Raw genomic sequence first — 14872 nt, forward strand, 5'->3', positions numbered from 1 at the left:
GTTAAGAACATCATGACACAGTAAGTCACAGAGTGCAGACTGTAATCAGCCTCCCCAACAGTGGCATTTCCCAATGTCCTGTAGTTTTGTTTAGTGATTGGTGATAGCAATGGGAACAGGACATACCTGGTAATGTAGTGTTCAGTGATGACATGGATTTAATGGTATTTTGCGGGGTTGTTTTGCCATCTCAATATGTCCTCTGTACTCTAATGGAGCAATTTCAAACACACACAGTGAGTCATAGTTGACCGTGTTCCTTCAGGCAAACCTACGTAAGCTGTTTGTGCTTGTGACTTTCACTCACATGAAAGGTTTGCCAGGTTTAGGTTAGGGTATGATAAGGCTGTGTAATGTAATTACCTGGTATGTGATACAGGAAGGTCATAAAAGTGGGTTATTAAAGTTGTATTGTTATAGGCCTTCATTAAATCCTGTACAACAGGTTCAATACTCTAAATGTATAACATATGTTAATTGCTGTTGATGCTGTGCACAGAGGCTAACTCATTTGACTATGTGATGGTCTTGTAGTGGATTGCATTATATTTAAATTTGATCTTCATATTATTTTCTCCTTCCTATATGGAGCATACACAATATTAGTATGATTAATTTGTTGCACCACCTCTATCTTTAAAATATTTGATCAGAATTGCATTGGCACACAAAAACAACTTAAAGATCCCCCCAGACATGTTTTAAGACATTTAAAAGTACTCAGCTTCAAATAATTTGCATCCGATATGGTTTCCCATACAAAAAGTTCAATTACCTATTTAAAGATTCTTAAAATGGCATCTACTCCTTCTCCTGCATTGAACAATACAAATGTGAAAACAGCCTTTTAGTGTCAAACTGCACGTCATTCTGCACAGTTTTTTGTGTGGTGCCACTCAGTGTGTATGTATCTGAGAACTAGGCCAGGCCAGTGTAAACATCTGGCTCAGTCCAGCGCTTGCCGCCTGTTGAGAGCCATGACAGATGGAGAGGGAGCGTATGGCTCAGGCACTTCCATCTTTGACCGTGTACGCCAGTTGTCTTCCCAAAATAGCCAACACTCCCCGACCTTATATGTGCAGGCCTCCAGCGTGTGCCTGAGGAGGCATCATGTATCTGGGCCACACAATACAGGCTGCAGGCGCATTGTTGCTGCTTACCAGCAGGCCTATCGCCACCACAGGGACAAGGCCTCTCTTTCTTTCTGTCTTGGGACGGCTCACCATGCATCTCACCCAGCTCGACCGTGAATGTCTCCTCCACCTTTTCTCCTTCCTTGACAAGGACAGCCGGAGGAGTTTGTCTCTTACCTGTCATCAGCTGCGCGAGGTCTTCCTGGACCCTTGCCTCTGGACTCTACTCCAATTCAGCTCCCCGTGTCAGCTGACGAAGGACAACTTTGTGCTGGGACCCTCATTACGTTTCTTGACAGTTTGCTGGCACTCCAGCAGGGTCCTGCAAGTGTGCAACATTGAGGACTGGTTAAAAAGCTCGTTTCAGAAGGACATCTGCAGTAAACATGAGAGCCTGGTCAGCACTTTCCTGGCCCATGTCTGCCACATGTGAGTGTTTGTGTGTCCTTTTCCCCTCCTGCTTTGCTGTATATTTTGTGATGAAATAGACCAACAGATGGTGTACTAAACAACACTAGTACTTTACAGCAAACTGTAATTTAATCTAAAGCAGTGGCTTTTGGCTAATGACCCCTTAAACAAAACAATGTCTACTTGAGACCAGAGTCCCAAGAGTTAAACTTATCCGTAATTCACCCAAAAAAAAAGAAAAAAGTCTGAAAACATTAGCACTTGAGTATTACCATTGTGTGCAACTTTATACTTTATATCATTCTAATGTACTAATATAGTACATATAACTCCACTACATTTGTCTGACAGCTTAAGTTACTAGTTACTTTTTAAATTACAATGTTACATACCCTTCCTGCAGTGAAAAATATCTCCACATTTGACTTAAACATAAAACTGAAAGATTAAGTGTTCCTTCATAGTTTGAGAAAATGCTCCTACTTAAACTAAATAAAACTTGGATTTGCTGGAAATGGGGCTGTTTTTTTGAGCTTATAAAACGTTTACTTTTTACAGATCTGTGGTTCTCACCGGAGAGCAGGGACCATTTTACTTTCTTATTTTTTAACTTGAATGCAGGACTTTTACTTGAAGTGGAGTATTTTCACAGTGTGGTATTTTTACTTTTAATTAAGTAAAGGATCTTGACAACAGTACAAACTACACCTTCAATTTGACCATAGTGCTGAATTAACAACACATCTTCAATTAAAACTGAACATGAGTAGTTTCAAGTTATTTTTGGATGCACTGTATTTTAGGTGTTCCTGTCATTTTGTCCACCCCTGTAGTTGCTTTTCACAAGAGCCTGAGGTTTCACACATTTTTGTTACACATGAACATTCAAACTCTTACCTTAAATAGTTTTTTTAGTTTTGGTCAGATGTGTCTTGAGGATACATACATAATTTCTGGGTTTCTCAGGGTCATTCACACCCACCACAGGGAACAAAATAGTTTTCATTTAGAGGCACATGGCTTACTGAACCTGCCATGTTTAGCTGTAGGCAGCAGGGAAGAAAATCATTAGAGACAGATGGTGTATCCGGAGCTGGCTATAGAGACAGAAAAGTGACACATCTGTGGGATATCAGACTGATTCTATTAACTAACATAACTGTGGTCAAATATCAAATTTTATGTATTAATTGATGTGACAGTTGGATTCGATAGGTCACTGAAATGTAGCTGTATTGGCCTTGTGTGTGTGGCTGGCTGCATGCAGGACTCAGCCTGGAGAGGAGTAATGAGGTCTCTGGATAATTTCTTCAAGGCAGCCAGTAATAACCGTTGATGTGAGGGAGCTTGGCCACTGCAGCTGGCCGGGACGAGAAGAGGGAAGAGCGGCTGGCTCATTGGCTCAGTGTATGACCCATTTGAGGATTTCCTGTATTGTGAAATTTGAGGCACAAGACACGAGAGCTGTGAGACCAGTCAAAACTAGAACCACCTACTTTGTCTGGGTGCTGTATCTCAACGCCCTTATGGCACACTCATTGCATACTGATAAACCCTCCCAAATTGTCTAAGGGAGTAGAGAGCAAGTGCACGTGACAAAGTGGGAGGGGACGCAGAGAAGCTGTGGGGGTGATAAAGAATGATTTAGCCGCAGACCCTCCCAGTCAGCTGCAGACTGGAGGTTGCGCAGGCAGGTGGAGCCTACAATTGGCTCTTTGTTGCTGTCAGAGGAATGAACATGTGCGTCTTTCTCTGCCTGCCTCTTCCTGAATAAATAAGACTCCACGCAAACTCTGACGCCAAGCTCATGTCTGTCTTTTTTTCTTTTCTTTTTTATCTCCATGGGGAAAAACTATGAAACATTGCATGTCTTTGAGCCTCTTTATAGTGTAGTTTACAGTGTGATGCTCCTCTTATGCCAGATGACTACATTAAATAAGTCAGTTATTAGACTTTGATTATCTTGAGGTCACAGTATTAGAATTATACAACATGAAATAATGCTCAACATGCCATACAGTGTGGGTGGCACAAGAAGCTTTGGCAACAGTTGATTTCTTTTTTAATATGTTAGTCCAGGCATTTTTACTTTCATGTTGTCAAACTACAATGTGAAGTTTAAAGCCCCGGAAAAGTTATATTTCTGAAACATTAACTGTTGCATGTGAGAATATGCAAAACTCAAAGCTTGGAAAAAACATCCTAGGTTATTATATTTATTTAGAGTTTAACAATCAAACACACAAACAAAGACATAAAAAAACCTGCACAGAGTGAGGGGAGGTGCCATGAGAGGGTGGATTATTTAACAAAGGTTGATGAAGTTTTTATTCCTGTCATGTGTACCTCCCTTCCCTCCCACCTCCTCATTTTGTTTTTTATTGGTTAATGTCAATACCGTGCAGTCACATCGGCTCATATAGCCCCACATTGGCTACTGTAGCAATGTAACAGGGCACGTGGATTGTCTGTGCTATCCCAGTGTTCAGAGGTTACTGGGGCACCACCCTCAACACTTGCAGGCAACTGGGATATGTTTGGCTCACATGTGGTAAAGTGGTAAGATTATGTAAGTCTTTATGTAATCTGCATCAGTGAACGTGAATGACATCCTGGATCCGTTGCCATCAGAGTGTTTGTCTGCCAGCTCTGTACTGCCGGCCTGACAGTAGGTTGCAGTGCATTCCTGATACCCAAACATAATTGCATTTCACAGCAACAATTCACATTCATTTTGTAGAAGTAATTCCTGTAAAAGTAGGCAGGGGAAAATTTATTTTTGTCATGCTACAATTCATCAAACATCCTGTAATTGTTCTCCATATTTCATTTATTCACAAAAGCTTTGTAGAGGACGGAAACACATGCCCAGTGGGACAGCATGTAAAGAAAAGATAGCTCGGTCTAGATATTAAACTGCTCTATCGTTAAACAGATCATGTTGCTGCCCTACAGTGGTGTTGTTTACATCTCATTCACACATGGCTCAGATCAGGTCCCCGATCTCTATGTTCTCCTCTGTTATCTGATTCTATCCAAGAGACCTGAAGACCTGAAAATAAGCACACACGCCAAATAGCATTGCTTACATAAGACCCCAATACACAAATGTCCTAAGACATGATGAGTAAAGATGACACAGAACAGGTTGACATGACCTGTACTAGTTGTACTCCATCACGTTTGTGGAAACCTGTCATTGGTTAATGATGTGACTGCTGTCTGTGCTACAGGTGTCCCAACCTGCTCTGGCTAACACTGTCTGGCTGTGGACACATCACTGACCAGGATGTGATCTCCGTGCTGCAGAGCTGCAGGAAGCTGCGCCGCCTCCACCTGGAGAACTGCGTACGCATCACTGACTGCAGCCTGGAGGGTGTGGCAGCTCATGGACACAGTCTGGAGGAGGTGAAGGTGGACTTTTGCAGGAACATCACTCAGTCAGGGCTGCAGGCTGTTGGAGTGAAGAGGCCGGGCATTCAGCTGAGTGCAGATAGGAGCGCTGATATGATCCCAGACAGCAAGCCTGACGAGAGGGTGCCACTCAGGAGGACACTGCAGAAAGTCCTGCAGTTCTCCTGAAGGTAATACTTCATAATACTTCAGTCAAAACTTGACTATGATGTCTTTGTTCAGATTTGTATCTATATTTAATAGAAGTGTATTTGCAGCCTTTTTTTTTATACAACCTGTTGAATATGAGTCTTCCTTATAAAGACATGCGCTTTTTAAGCTGTCTCTATTCCATGTATTCCTAATTCCTAACCAGGGAGAATTCAAGACACACCCCCATAAAGTCTCATAGTGTACAGTATACACATGTTGCCTTATTAGTAACTCATAATCAATAAACATTGAAATGGTACAATTAATAGTTTGTCACTTATGCTTATGTTTATGCTTTCTTGCTAAGAGTTAGATTAGATGATCAATACTGCTATCACATCTACACGGTAAATATGAAGCTAAAGCCAGGCTCGCTGTTTCCCCGTTTTCAGTCTTTATGCTAAGCTATGCTAACTGGCTGCTGGCTCCAGCTACATATTGACCGTTCAGACTGGTAGGTGGCTATAAATGGTATGGATAAGCATATTTCCCAGAATGTCAAACTATTCATTTAACAGCATTTGATAATTTTATTAGAAATATCACACACCATACCCCAGAGGAGTTATGCACACCTACACAGTAAAAAAGAACAGTGGCTGCACTGTTTGCTCCGTCTCTGTTATAACAAGACGTGTAAGAGCTGGAAGGAAAGGTTCTCCGAGGGCAAAGTGGCCCTGTGACTGTGATTCAAATCCTGTTATATAAGATTGTGAGACATGAAAGTAGGTGAGTGTGTCTTTAAATGCCATGTGACAAATTTATTGCATGCTGCTGCTGCAGCAGGGCGCTCCCCGTCCTATAGGTGCATCTCAGAAGAATGCTTTGCCAGACCCTCCTCCACCGCAGCGCAGCAGAGGAGGGTCTGGCTAGTCCACACAGCATTCCAGGATGAGAGAAAAACATGCTTTGGTTTATTGGCATTTCTTTAAACCAATCGCAATCGTCATGGGCTGTGCTAAGCACCGGGAAAAGCTGCGGTGCCGCTGCAAAATAGCCTCGGGAAGGAACTTGTTTTGGTGGAATGTATATGTTCAAAAGTTGTTTTAGTCATGCAACAGAAAACTTAGATTGGACAGATAGTCTAGCTAGCTGTCTCGATTTACCCTGCAGAGATCTGAGAAAAGGTTAACCATAGTCTTCATAAATCCACTGGTGTTTGAAAATGCCAAACAAAGAAAGCCAAAGGCAACGGATGTCTGGCCTAAATGAGTGAAATCCGGCGGAATTTCCCTCGGCAACGGAGCAATCCCGGAAGTGGAACGTTGAGGATATAGGGTCAACTTAATGATAGTCTATATCCTTGACGTTCCACTGTCGGGATTGCTCCGTTGTGATCGGTTTAAAGAAATGCCAATAAACCAGAGCATGTTTTCCTCCCATCCCCAAATTCTATGTGGAGTAGCCAGACTCTCCTCCAGCACGCCTTGGAGGAGGGTCTGGCAAAGTGAGACTAACTTAATGAAGAACAAGCTCATTTCCATCCCATCAGATATTGTACTAATGTAGCAAATTTTCCATTTGAAACATCACAATACTGTGTTTTGACTTTGTTTTTTACTTATCTATTAAATGTGTTACATTTTTTCAGTTGCTTTGTGATGGACAATAAAGTTTTTCTAATCTCTATAATGATCATCATCATGCAAAATGTTTTGGCTAAATTGCATTCAGTGACAATATAATATATCTGGATAAACAGTGTCCCATTGCTAGTTGATCTGATTTGTGATATGTAATGAAACAAAATGAACATAGTTCAAAGTCAATTTGTTGGCCCTCCCAGCCCTGTGACAGTTTGGGTGCTTGGTTACATTAAACAGAATGAGCTGAGAAATGTGGTTAGAGCAGTTTCGGCTACAGGATCAATTTCAAAAATTCCATTTAGCTTTTAAGTCATTAGACAAGCATTGAGAATACATTCAAGAGTACTTGTATCTATCCAGTGAAACTGAACATTTGCATATTGAGTTGATAACAGTCAGAACACATTTGAATTAGATAGAGTCACAATAAGTACACAATTTTCTCCTCATGATAGCTCTGTAGGCACACGGTATCCCTTTAATGCAATACACAATGGTGACATAAGAAAGCCCCCATGATTGGGTTAGGATACTATAGCATGTGCTTTTTTAATATAGCCTTCAGAGAAAGCCCCAAACAAACTAGATAAATATAACTGCTGTTTCACAGAGAGACACAGGCTCGCTGCTTAGAGGTCAGACAACAAATGCTGTATAATTAACTATGAAGAAATATGCCTTAATAGCAAAGTGCATGCCAGAATAGACCGTTAAGATTCATGAGTTCCAGGTGGGGAGATTCCTTAGGTGCATCCGGCTGAATATGGGACTCCGCTCCAGACGTGTAACAACACAACTGTATCAAAGCGCAACTCCTCTGCTTCTTTACACTAGGAGCAAGTTTAAAATAAAAAGATGATAATCTTGAAAGACCTATTGCCCAGATGCGTGTCCTTAAAAACACTGCCTTTTACTGTACAGTTTGAGGCAGCTGCAGCCTTTTTGTTACCTCACCAATATGCGAGTAACATTGTATGACTCCTCATTTATGCAGCTCCTTCAGTTTATTATTGAAAGTATTCAAGTCCAGCCTTCACTCTAATGGAATACATGGCAGTTTGTGTCTGAAAAGACTACTTTGTTGAATATCGTCCTTTTATACTGTAAGAGAAAGTCATACACCTCTTTGTGTGTGTGTGTGTGTGTGTGTGTGTGTGTGTGTGTGTGATTTGATATTTAAATTATTGTGCAGCAAACTTAATTCACTGCTGTTCAGATGTCAAACATTTCATGAAATGCACATTTTTTTTTTTATGTTTTCTTCTTCATCTCCACTGGCACATTCAGATAGATTGCATCTTATGTTGGTCCGTTTTATTTTACTATCCTCGGCAACGGTTGGTATGATTTTGCTGTACAAAGGATAGTTCATGAAAGAGCTGGTGTAATATAAATCCTCTAAGATCAAACATGGACGCCCACATGTGTCTGTCTCCACCATGGACTGCAAAGGGGCTTGAACTAGTTTAAGCCTGAGGTGAAACAGACTGGGTTGGAGGGGGGGGGGGTCTTCAAACAGACCACACTTTGCAATTATATCCTTCTTTTATGAGAACAGTCTGCTAGACAGTTCATGTTTTAAAAGTGCTTAAGTGGAATATTGTGCAAACAGATTTCTGGTTGAAGCAGATGAAACATTTTATCTTTATGATCGGCTTCAGAAGACATCAAAATTTGGAGTAGGCTACTCAGAATGACCTCAGTCACTGTCATATATTGTATTACTATATAAATATTATATAATTATATTATTGGATTGTTATCACTGATGCAATAATTTATAAGCAGCATGTTGATGTTGCAGCTGATTGAGGTTGTTTTGTATATGTTTGGGAAGTATAATCTGTACAAATTTATCGTATTTGATAAACATATGTTTTGTTCGTAAAACCTTAATTTGCAAAGTAACTGTGGATGTCAAATAAATATAGTGGGGTAAAAAGTACAAATGTCTGTGAAATGTAGTGAAGTAGGAGTATAAAGTAGAATAAAATGGAAGAGCTCATGTAAAGTAGCCTACAGGTACCTCGTACCTAGTATCTAAATTGCACGTTAGTACACTACTTGAGTAAATGCCATTGTACTTCATGGGCGAAATCTCATAGCTAAATAAATGCTCAGCTTCAGATTACCTTCTGACCAAATGCACATCTTCAATAATAGAGGAGCATACTCTGGGCCTATGCTGGCACGTGGGTGGAAACATTTGAACTAAATGAACAGCAAGGTTTAAATTCTGTTCTCCATAGAATTGGGTAATGGGATTGATGAAATGTGTTACCCTCGCTCATTAGAATAACAAATTTCATTACAAAATTTCAGCCAAGGGAAACTCTCTAACTTTCTAATCATTTTAATTAGCTGCCCTGCTCTCGACAAGTGGCTTCATGTGGAGAGATGAGAGTCTATGTGGCTTTTTTGCATTCAGATTGGAGGACCAAATATGAAGGTAAATATGGTGTAATATGTGAGAGCTTGTAGACTTGATGTAAGTACATCACAAGTACATGTAAGTACAGTACAAAAATCTGAACTTGTATGTTAAAATTTGCACTTGTAAAAAATATTCACACATGTGAGCTGAATTTGAAGTCACGAAAAGAAAAGAAAACATGCGAGCTTGTTGAAAAAATCTGAATTTGTAAAATTTGGAATTTGCACTCATAGAAAATGTTCACACACTTGTGTTCTGAATGTGAAGTCAGAAAAAATATCCACACGTGTAGAATGATATTTACATAAACACAATGACAGGTGCAAACTTGTAATGCAACATTTGCTCATAATCTTTTTTTCTTGAGTCCCTTTTCCATCACAACCACAACTCAGTGATTACAACCTCTCGAATCTGTCACTGCAACTTCACATATGTGCTCTCTTGCATCAACAAAGTGGCAAATCTGCGCGCCTCGACTTTTGCAACACTTCTTGCGATACATTTGGTGCAAAACTAATTTGTACATGTGGAGAGCAGGCTCCATCCAGGGACTCAAGTAATAAAAAATATATATATTATGAGTAAATGTTGCATTACAAGTTTGCAGCTGTCATTGTGTTTATGTAAATATCATTCTACACGTGTGAAGATTTTTTTCCTGTGACTTCACATTCAGAACATTTTTTACAAGTGCAAATTTTCAACTATTTTTATATCATATATTATCGTATCGTATTCTACAAGTGCTCACATCAAGTGTACAGGCTCTCACATATTGCACCATATGTACCTTCATAGACCCATGCTTATTAGCTAAATTTGAATGGGGAGTAAGTCTGTATTTTAATAATTTATTTATTAGTAGGAGTTTTATTTTAAAAAAGTATTGTGCTAAACCAGGTTCATAGCATGTGACAGTAGCTTATCATATTTGTTTGTATTTCTTTGAAGCCATTTACAAAGTAACATTACCCACAATGCCACTCGACCGCTAACAGCTCTTTCGGAGATTCTGGTGTGTTATGCCAAACAAAACCATCTCTGGTTATGCTCATGGATGGTTATGCTAGTAGCAGCTAATGTAGTTAGCCTCGAACCGCTAGCCCCAAGTGATGAGATGAGGAGCAGGATTAAGAGGTCTGGTAAGCTAATTTCTCTCTATCTCCACACCCCAAGTTCATTTTCATTTTCAAACTTGTAGTCTTCAGCCCCAACCAAAATACTTCATAGAACTTTTTCCACATATGCAGTAACGTTACTTCCCAAGACCTGTTAAAGGTGCAATATGTAATACTGACAGCTAGTGTTTAAAATAGTTACTGCAGTACAAATTCAAAATACTGGAGAGAGTCGTCTCCCCCGCCCCCTCCTCCCCAGACTCAAAGTTCACGGAGGATATTGACAGTCATAGAAGCCCGTGCTCACGCAGAGCTCTGTACCCAACTGACAGACACACTTTTTTGGCTTAGAATTACAGTAAGAACCGCTAAAAACACAACAACTTTGCCGTTCTCTCCACCCGACAGACAATTCTAAGCTGTCTCCATCTTTCAAATACATCTCCAATATTTACCCGGGGTTTGTAACGTCTCTGGTCACGCAACTGTTAGAAACATGCCGGGGTTTTTTAGGTCGGGTTTATCTCCATTGATCCCGTTTGTTTGTTTGCTGCTTTCATGGCTGTACTAACGTTACAGCTGTAGCGTGCTGGGTTTACGTTTCTACAGGTATATCTGGCAACCCAGCCTGGCTGTCAAACTGGGCAGTTGATAACAACACACAGGCCAAAACACAAACAGAAATTCCGACACGGAACAGAAATTTCAAAAGAGAAAATACTGGCATTAGCATTGTTGTCAGAAAAGAGAGTATTTCAACTAAGCATGTTTCCTTAATATCTGATGATGCATTGGGGTCATTTTTGGATTTATTACAGTAAATATATTACATATTGGACCTTTAACTAGAAGACTGTGATGTGTAAATTCTCCTTTATTAAAACGTAGTTCCCCCTAATTTAAAATTGTACATCAGACCACAATAACTAATAAAAAAAAAGATAAAAATGTACAACTTATAGTCTGCATCCTGCCATTAGCAGAGCAGATTGATCCCCATACAATGCTTTCAGGATCACAGCAGGTAGAGCATCCTGCATGCTATCTTAAGGATTCATGCTGCGAGAAGGCCTTTGTGGAGCTAGTAGCGTTGGCCTTTCCACCTAAAATATGAGCTGATAAAGACAGGATGCTGGCTGTTAGGGAGGGAAACTGAGGCAATGGAGGTAAAAGGGAAAGTGGGTTAGCCATGTGAGCCCTGAAACCTGAAATCAGCTATTTCCTGACAGCCTTATAAGGTCAGCCATGGGAGGCATTTCGGTATCCACCCACTGATAACTCACCAATGGAGGGGAAGAGGAGGGGGGGTTAGAGGCTTCAGCAAAAGGGAGAAAGGAAAAGGAAAAGAGGGAGGGTTTGTGGTTTTTGGAGTACTTTGTGAGGCTGTGACTGAGTCCATGATGATTGCTGATCATTGGATATTGTACTATCTAACCTCCAGGAGAGCTTTAATGCCATTCAGCACTCTTTCCGAAACCTTCAGCTACTTTTAAACTCTGGAAAAACTAAGTGCATGCTTTTCAATCGATCGCTGCCCACACCTGCTTGTCTGGCCAGCATCACTACGCTAGACGGGTCGAAATTAGAATATGTGGCAACTTCGGACCCAGATAAACCACCTCCAATCTAAAAATAGGTTTAGAATCGGTTTTCTATTCCGTAACAGGGCCTCATTCACTCATTCCGCCAAACTTGTCATGGTGAAAATGACTATTGTACTGATTTTAGATTTCAGTGATGTCATTTATAAAAATGTCCCAAACTTCCTCCTGAAAAAATTGGATGTGGTGTATCACAGTGCCATACTTTTTGTCACCAGAGCCTCATACAATACCCACCGTTGGAACCTCTAAGCATTAGTCGCCTGGCCCTTGTTACATATCCAGCGATTATTTCACTGGTACCAACTAATTTACAAGTCCTCACTAGGCAAAGTCCCGCTGTACCTAAGATCACTGATCACCATAGCTCTATCTACCCGCAGCCTGCGCTCAAGCAGATACATCTCTTTAGTCACTCCTAGAGTTTGTGTAGAAATACTTCCCCATTGGGTTTCGTTTTAAATGACATTTCAATGCTGTGCTTGTTGCATCCATGTACGTCAACGCCTGTATGTGTGCTATCTTGTCTGTCCTCGGGGCCAGTCTGCAGATGGAGAGACTATTTTGATAATGTAGAAGAGCTTTGAAGCCCCTCTCTTTCCTAGGATACTTTATTCTCCATATTTCCTGCTGGAGTAACTCAAACGGTTTTTGCTTAAGGGCTCAGTTGTAAATTATTTAGAGAGCTGTAGTCTTTCTAAATTATATATATAATCCTAGGTATGATGATTCAAATCCAGGATGCACACATGATTACATTTTTATTTTAATCCTTCAATGCCGGTTTCTTTACATAAACCTGAGAGCTATGTGTCTCCTTCTCTACACACACATACTGATATTGTGTAAGGTGTTGAAATGAGATGAGTCACGTAGCAGAAAAGGAGATACAGTAAAGAGGGATGATGCAGAGCCGCATCCTTGCAGGGGGAAGCAGAAGGCCGGCTCAAGGACCCATAGAGTCAGTGCGTTTACATGCAGTTTAAAATAACGATACACCGGTTGCAGCTGTGCATGTAAACACACAGCACAGGAGCTGCATCACAGACAGAGGTTTGACTCAATTGTTGACAGTCTCTCACCTCCCACTCCCCCATGCTGTGAAACCACATTGAGATTGTGAGCTTGACTGAATGTACACTTTGTCCTAAAGTTAAATTTGAAATGTATGCTAGTGAAAGAGTGAACTGAGAATGAAAATTAAAATGCAGATATTTTTTATTCCACATTGTGCTGGCATTGTGCAGACTCAGTTTCCACATATTATTGTTGTGTTGCTTCCTTCTTATCACCCAGAAAGCAAACCTGTCTGACTAAAAAGGAAGGTCTTAAGTAATCTGATCACCACACTAATAGCATCTAGAGATAAATGCCGGCTTTCATTTTCTCATAGACTATATTCAGGGCTAGTATGTCTCACAATTTATTATGCTGCAGATTAAAACAGACCAGAGGTTATTGGAAGTTTCTTACAAAACGTAATGCGAGGTAACTACAGCCACCTACATTTGCTGTTATGTTGTCATTTCAAATTAAACTGTTCCAGATTGGGTTATTGACAGACCACAGAAAGCTCCAGAAATCAACCTATTTTCATAACAATATGTATTTATGCACGCATTTCTCTTTCTCCCTCGATACTTTTGGTTTGAGCTAATCATTCCAAAATTGATTTCCCTGTGGTTCTTAGCTAACTTGTTTTAGCCCCAGGCACACACGAAAAAGGAGGCAAGAGCACACAGAAGTGGGGCTACTGCTCCCCTGTGAGCCAGAGGATGGGTCTATTTGTGGAGCTATTTCTGTTTCCGTCTGTCAGAGCATCCACAAAGGCTGCTGAGTGCTGGCCAGAGCGCATGTGAGGGAGTAACAGGAGCAACAAAGGGGAAGACAGTGAAGACACTGATGATGCTTCTTGGCTGGGCTTCAGGCAAGGACAGAATCAATGCAGTGCAGGATGTGAAGGAGCACACTGAGCTGATATCGTACACCGTGTGCTGTTTTGCTTGTCCCCCATGTGGACTGTTAATTAGACAGGCAGTATGAGGGCTCTCTGTGTCTGCTGTCGATCATAGCCTCTACAGAGAGGTTGCATACTTGGACCAGGCTTCCTATCCAACTGGTCACACTCTGCAGGGGATGTAGGAGGACGAGCCAGCCTGCTCTGACATTAGCATGGATGGAGGACAGAGCAGCAGATGACATGTGCAGATAGGAGTGAGAGGCTGAATGAAGCACGCTTGTGAGACACTGCATGGGCACATGGGCACATGCTACTTATAATGACAGGCTTTCAACTTGAGTTCATAATGCGTTTACTCTTTTGTTGTCAGCGCTCAAATTGCAAAGGGAACATGAATGGAAAGGATTAGAAACACAGAGAGCAGTAATGGGTTTCGAACCTCAGTGAATGCAGCAGCATCAGGCTAATCTTTCACTTCACTGTCTCTAATATGTTCTATTAGAGGTCAGCGTTGAACATGTGTGCGCTCTGGTATGTTGCAAAGGTCAATTACCCCCACTTTCTTTATTGCAAGGCAGACTGTAGAAACAACCATCCAAAATGTAAACATACTGTTTGACTCTATTAAAAAAGTTGTTTCTAAAGTAGAACGTGAAACTGTCCTAATCAAAACTATGTGAATGGAGCCTCAATGTGACATTAACCTGCCTCTCTGACATGGTACTGTCCAGACCTCTAAACTTGGATGTGAACTGATCAAATCTCTATTGGTCCAACAAGCTTTGGTTTAGCCCTGCTCAAACAGATCATCAGACATTACTATTATCGTTCTAGTCGTCTTGAGGAGTGGAAGAAGTATCGAGATCCTTTACTTAGTGAAAGTACTAATATAACAATGCAAAAATCAGATGCACTGCATGTAACATCTTACTTATTATTATCAGTCAAATGTACCTAAGGTATACTATATAAAAATACTAAAGCTGAATGGCCACTTTTGTGGTGTTATATATTATAGGA

The 14872-nt window shown here is 40.8% G+C and overlaps 1 protein-coding gene across 3 annotated transcripts in view; it reads left to right on the top strand.

Annotated features, from left to right (window-relative positions):
- The first annotated feature begins 393 nt into the window (after positions 1–393).
- The window catches only part of LOC116038394 (F-box and leucine-rich repeat protein 22), a 34004-nt gene continuing 19525 nt past the window's right edge, over positions 394–14872 (top strand). The window contains exons 1-2 of one of the 3 annotated variants that reach the window (XM_031282771.2): positions 394–1562; positions 4778–5128. In XM_031282771.2, the coding sequence (XP_031138631.1) occupies positions 1111–1562; positions 4778–5126 (801 nt within the window). In that variant the 5' untranslated portion in view covers positions 394–1110 and the 3' untranslated portion in view covers positions 5127–5128. Of the gene's footprint in view, positions 1563–4777; positions 5129–14872 lie in introns of those variants that run through there. The other 2 variants (XM_031282770.2, XM_031282769.2) reach the window with 2 other exon arrangements.

The sequence above is a fragment of the Sander lucioperca genome, chromosome 7, assembly GCF_008315115.2.
Source record: "Sander lucioperca isolate FBNREF2018 chromosome 7, SLUC_FBN_1.2, whole genome shotgun sequence".
NCBI lineage: Eukaryota > Metazoa > Chordata > Actinopteri > Perciformes > Percidae > Sander > Sander lucioperca.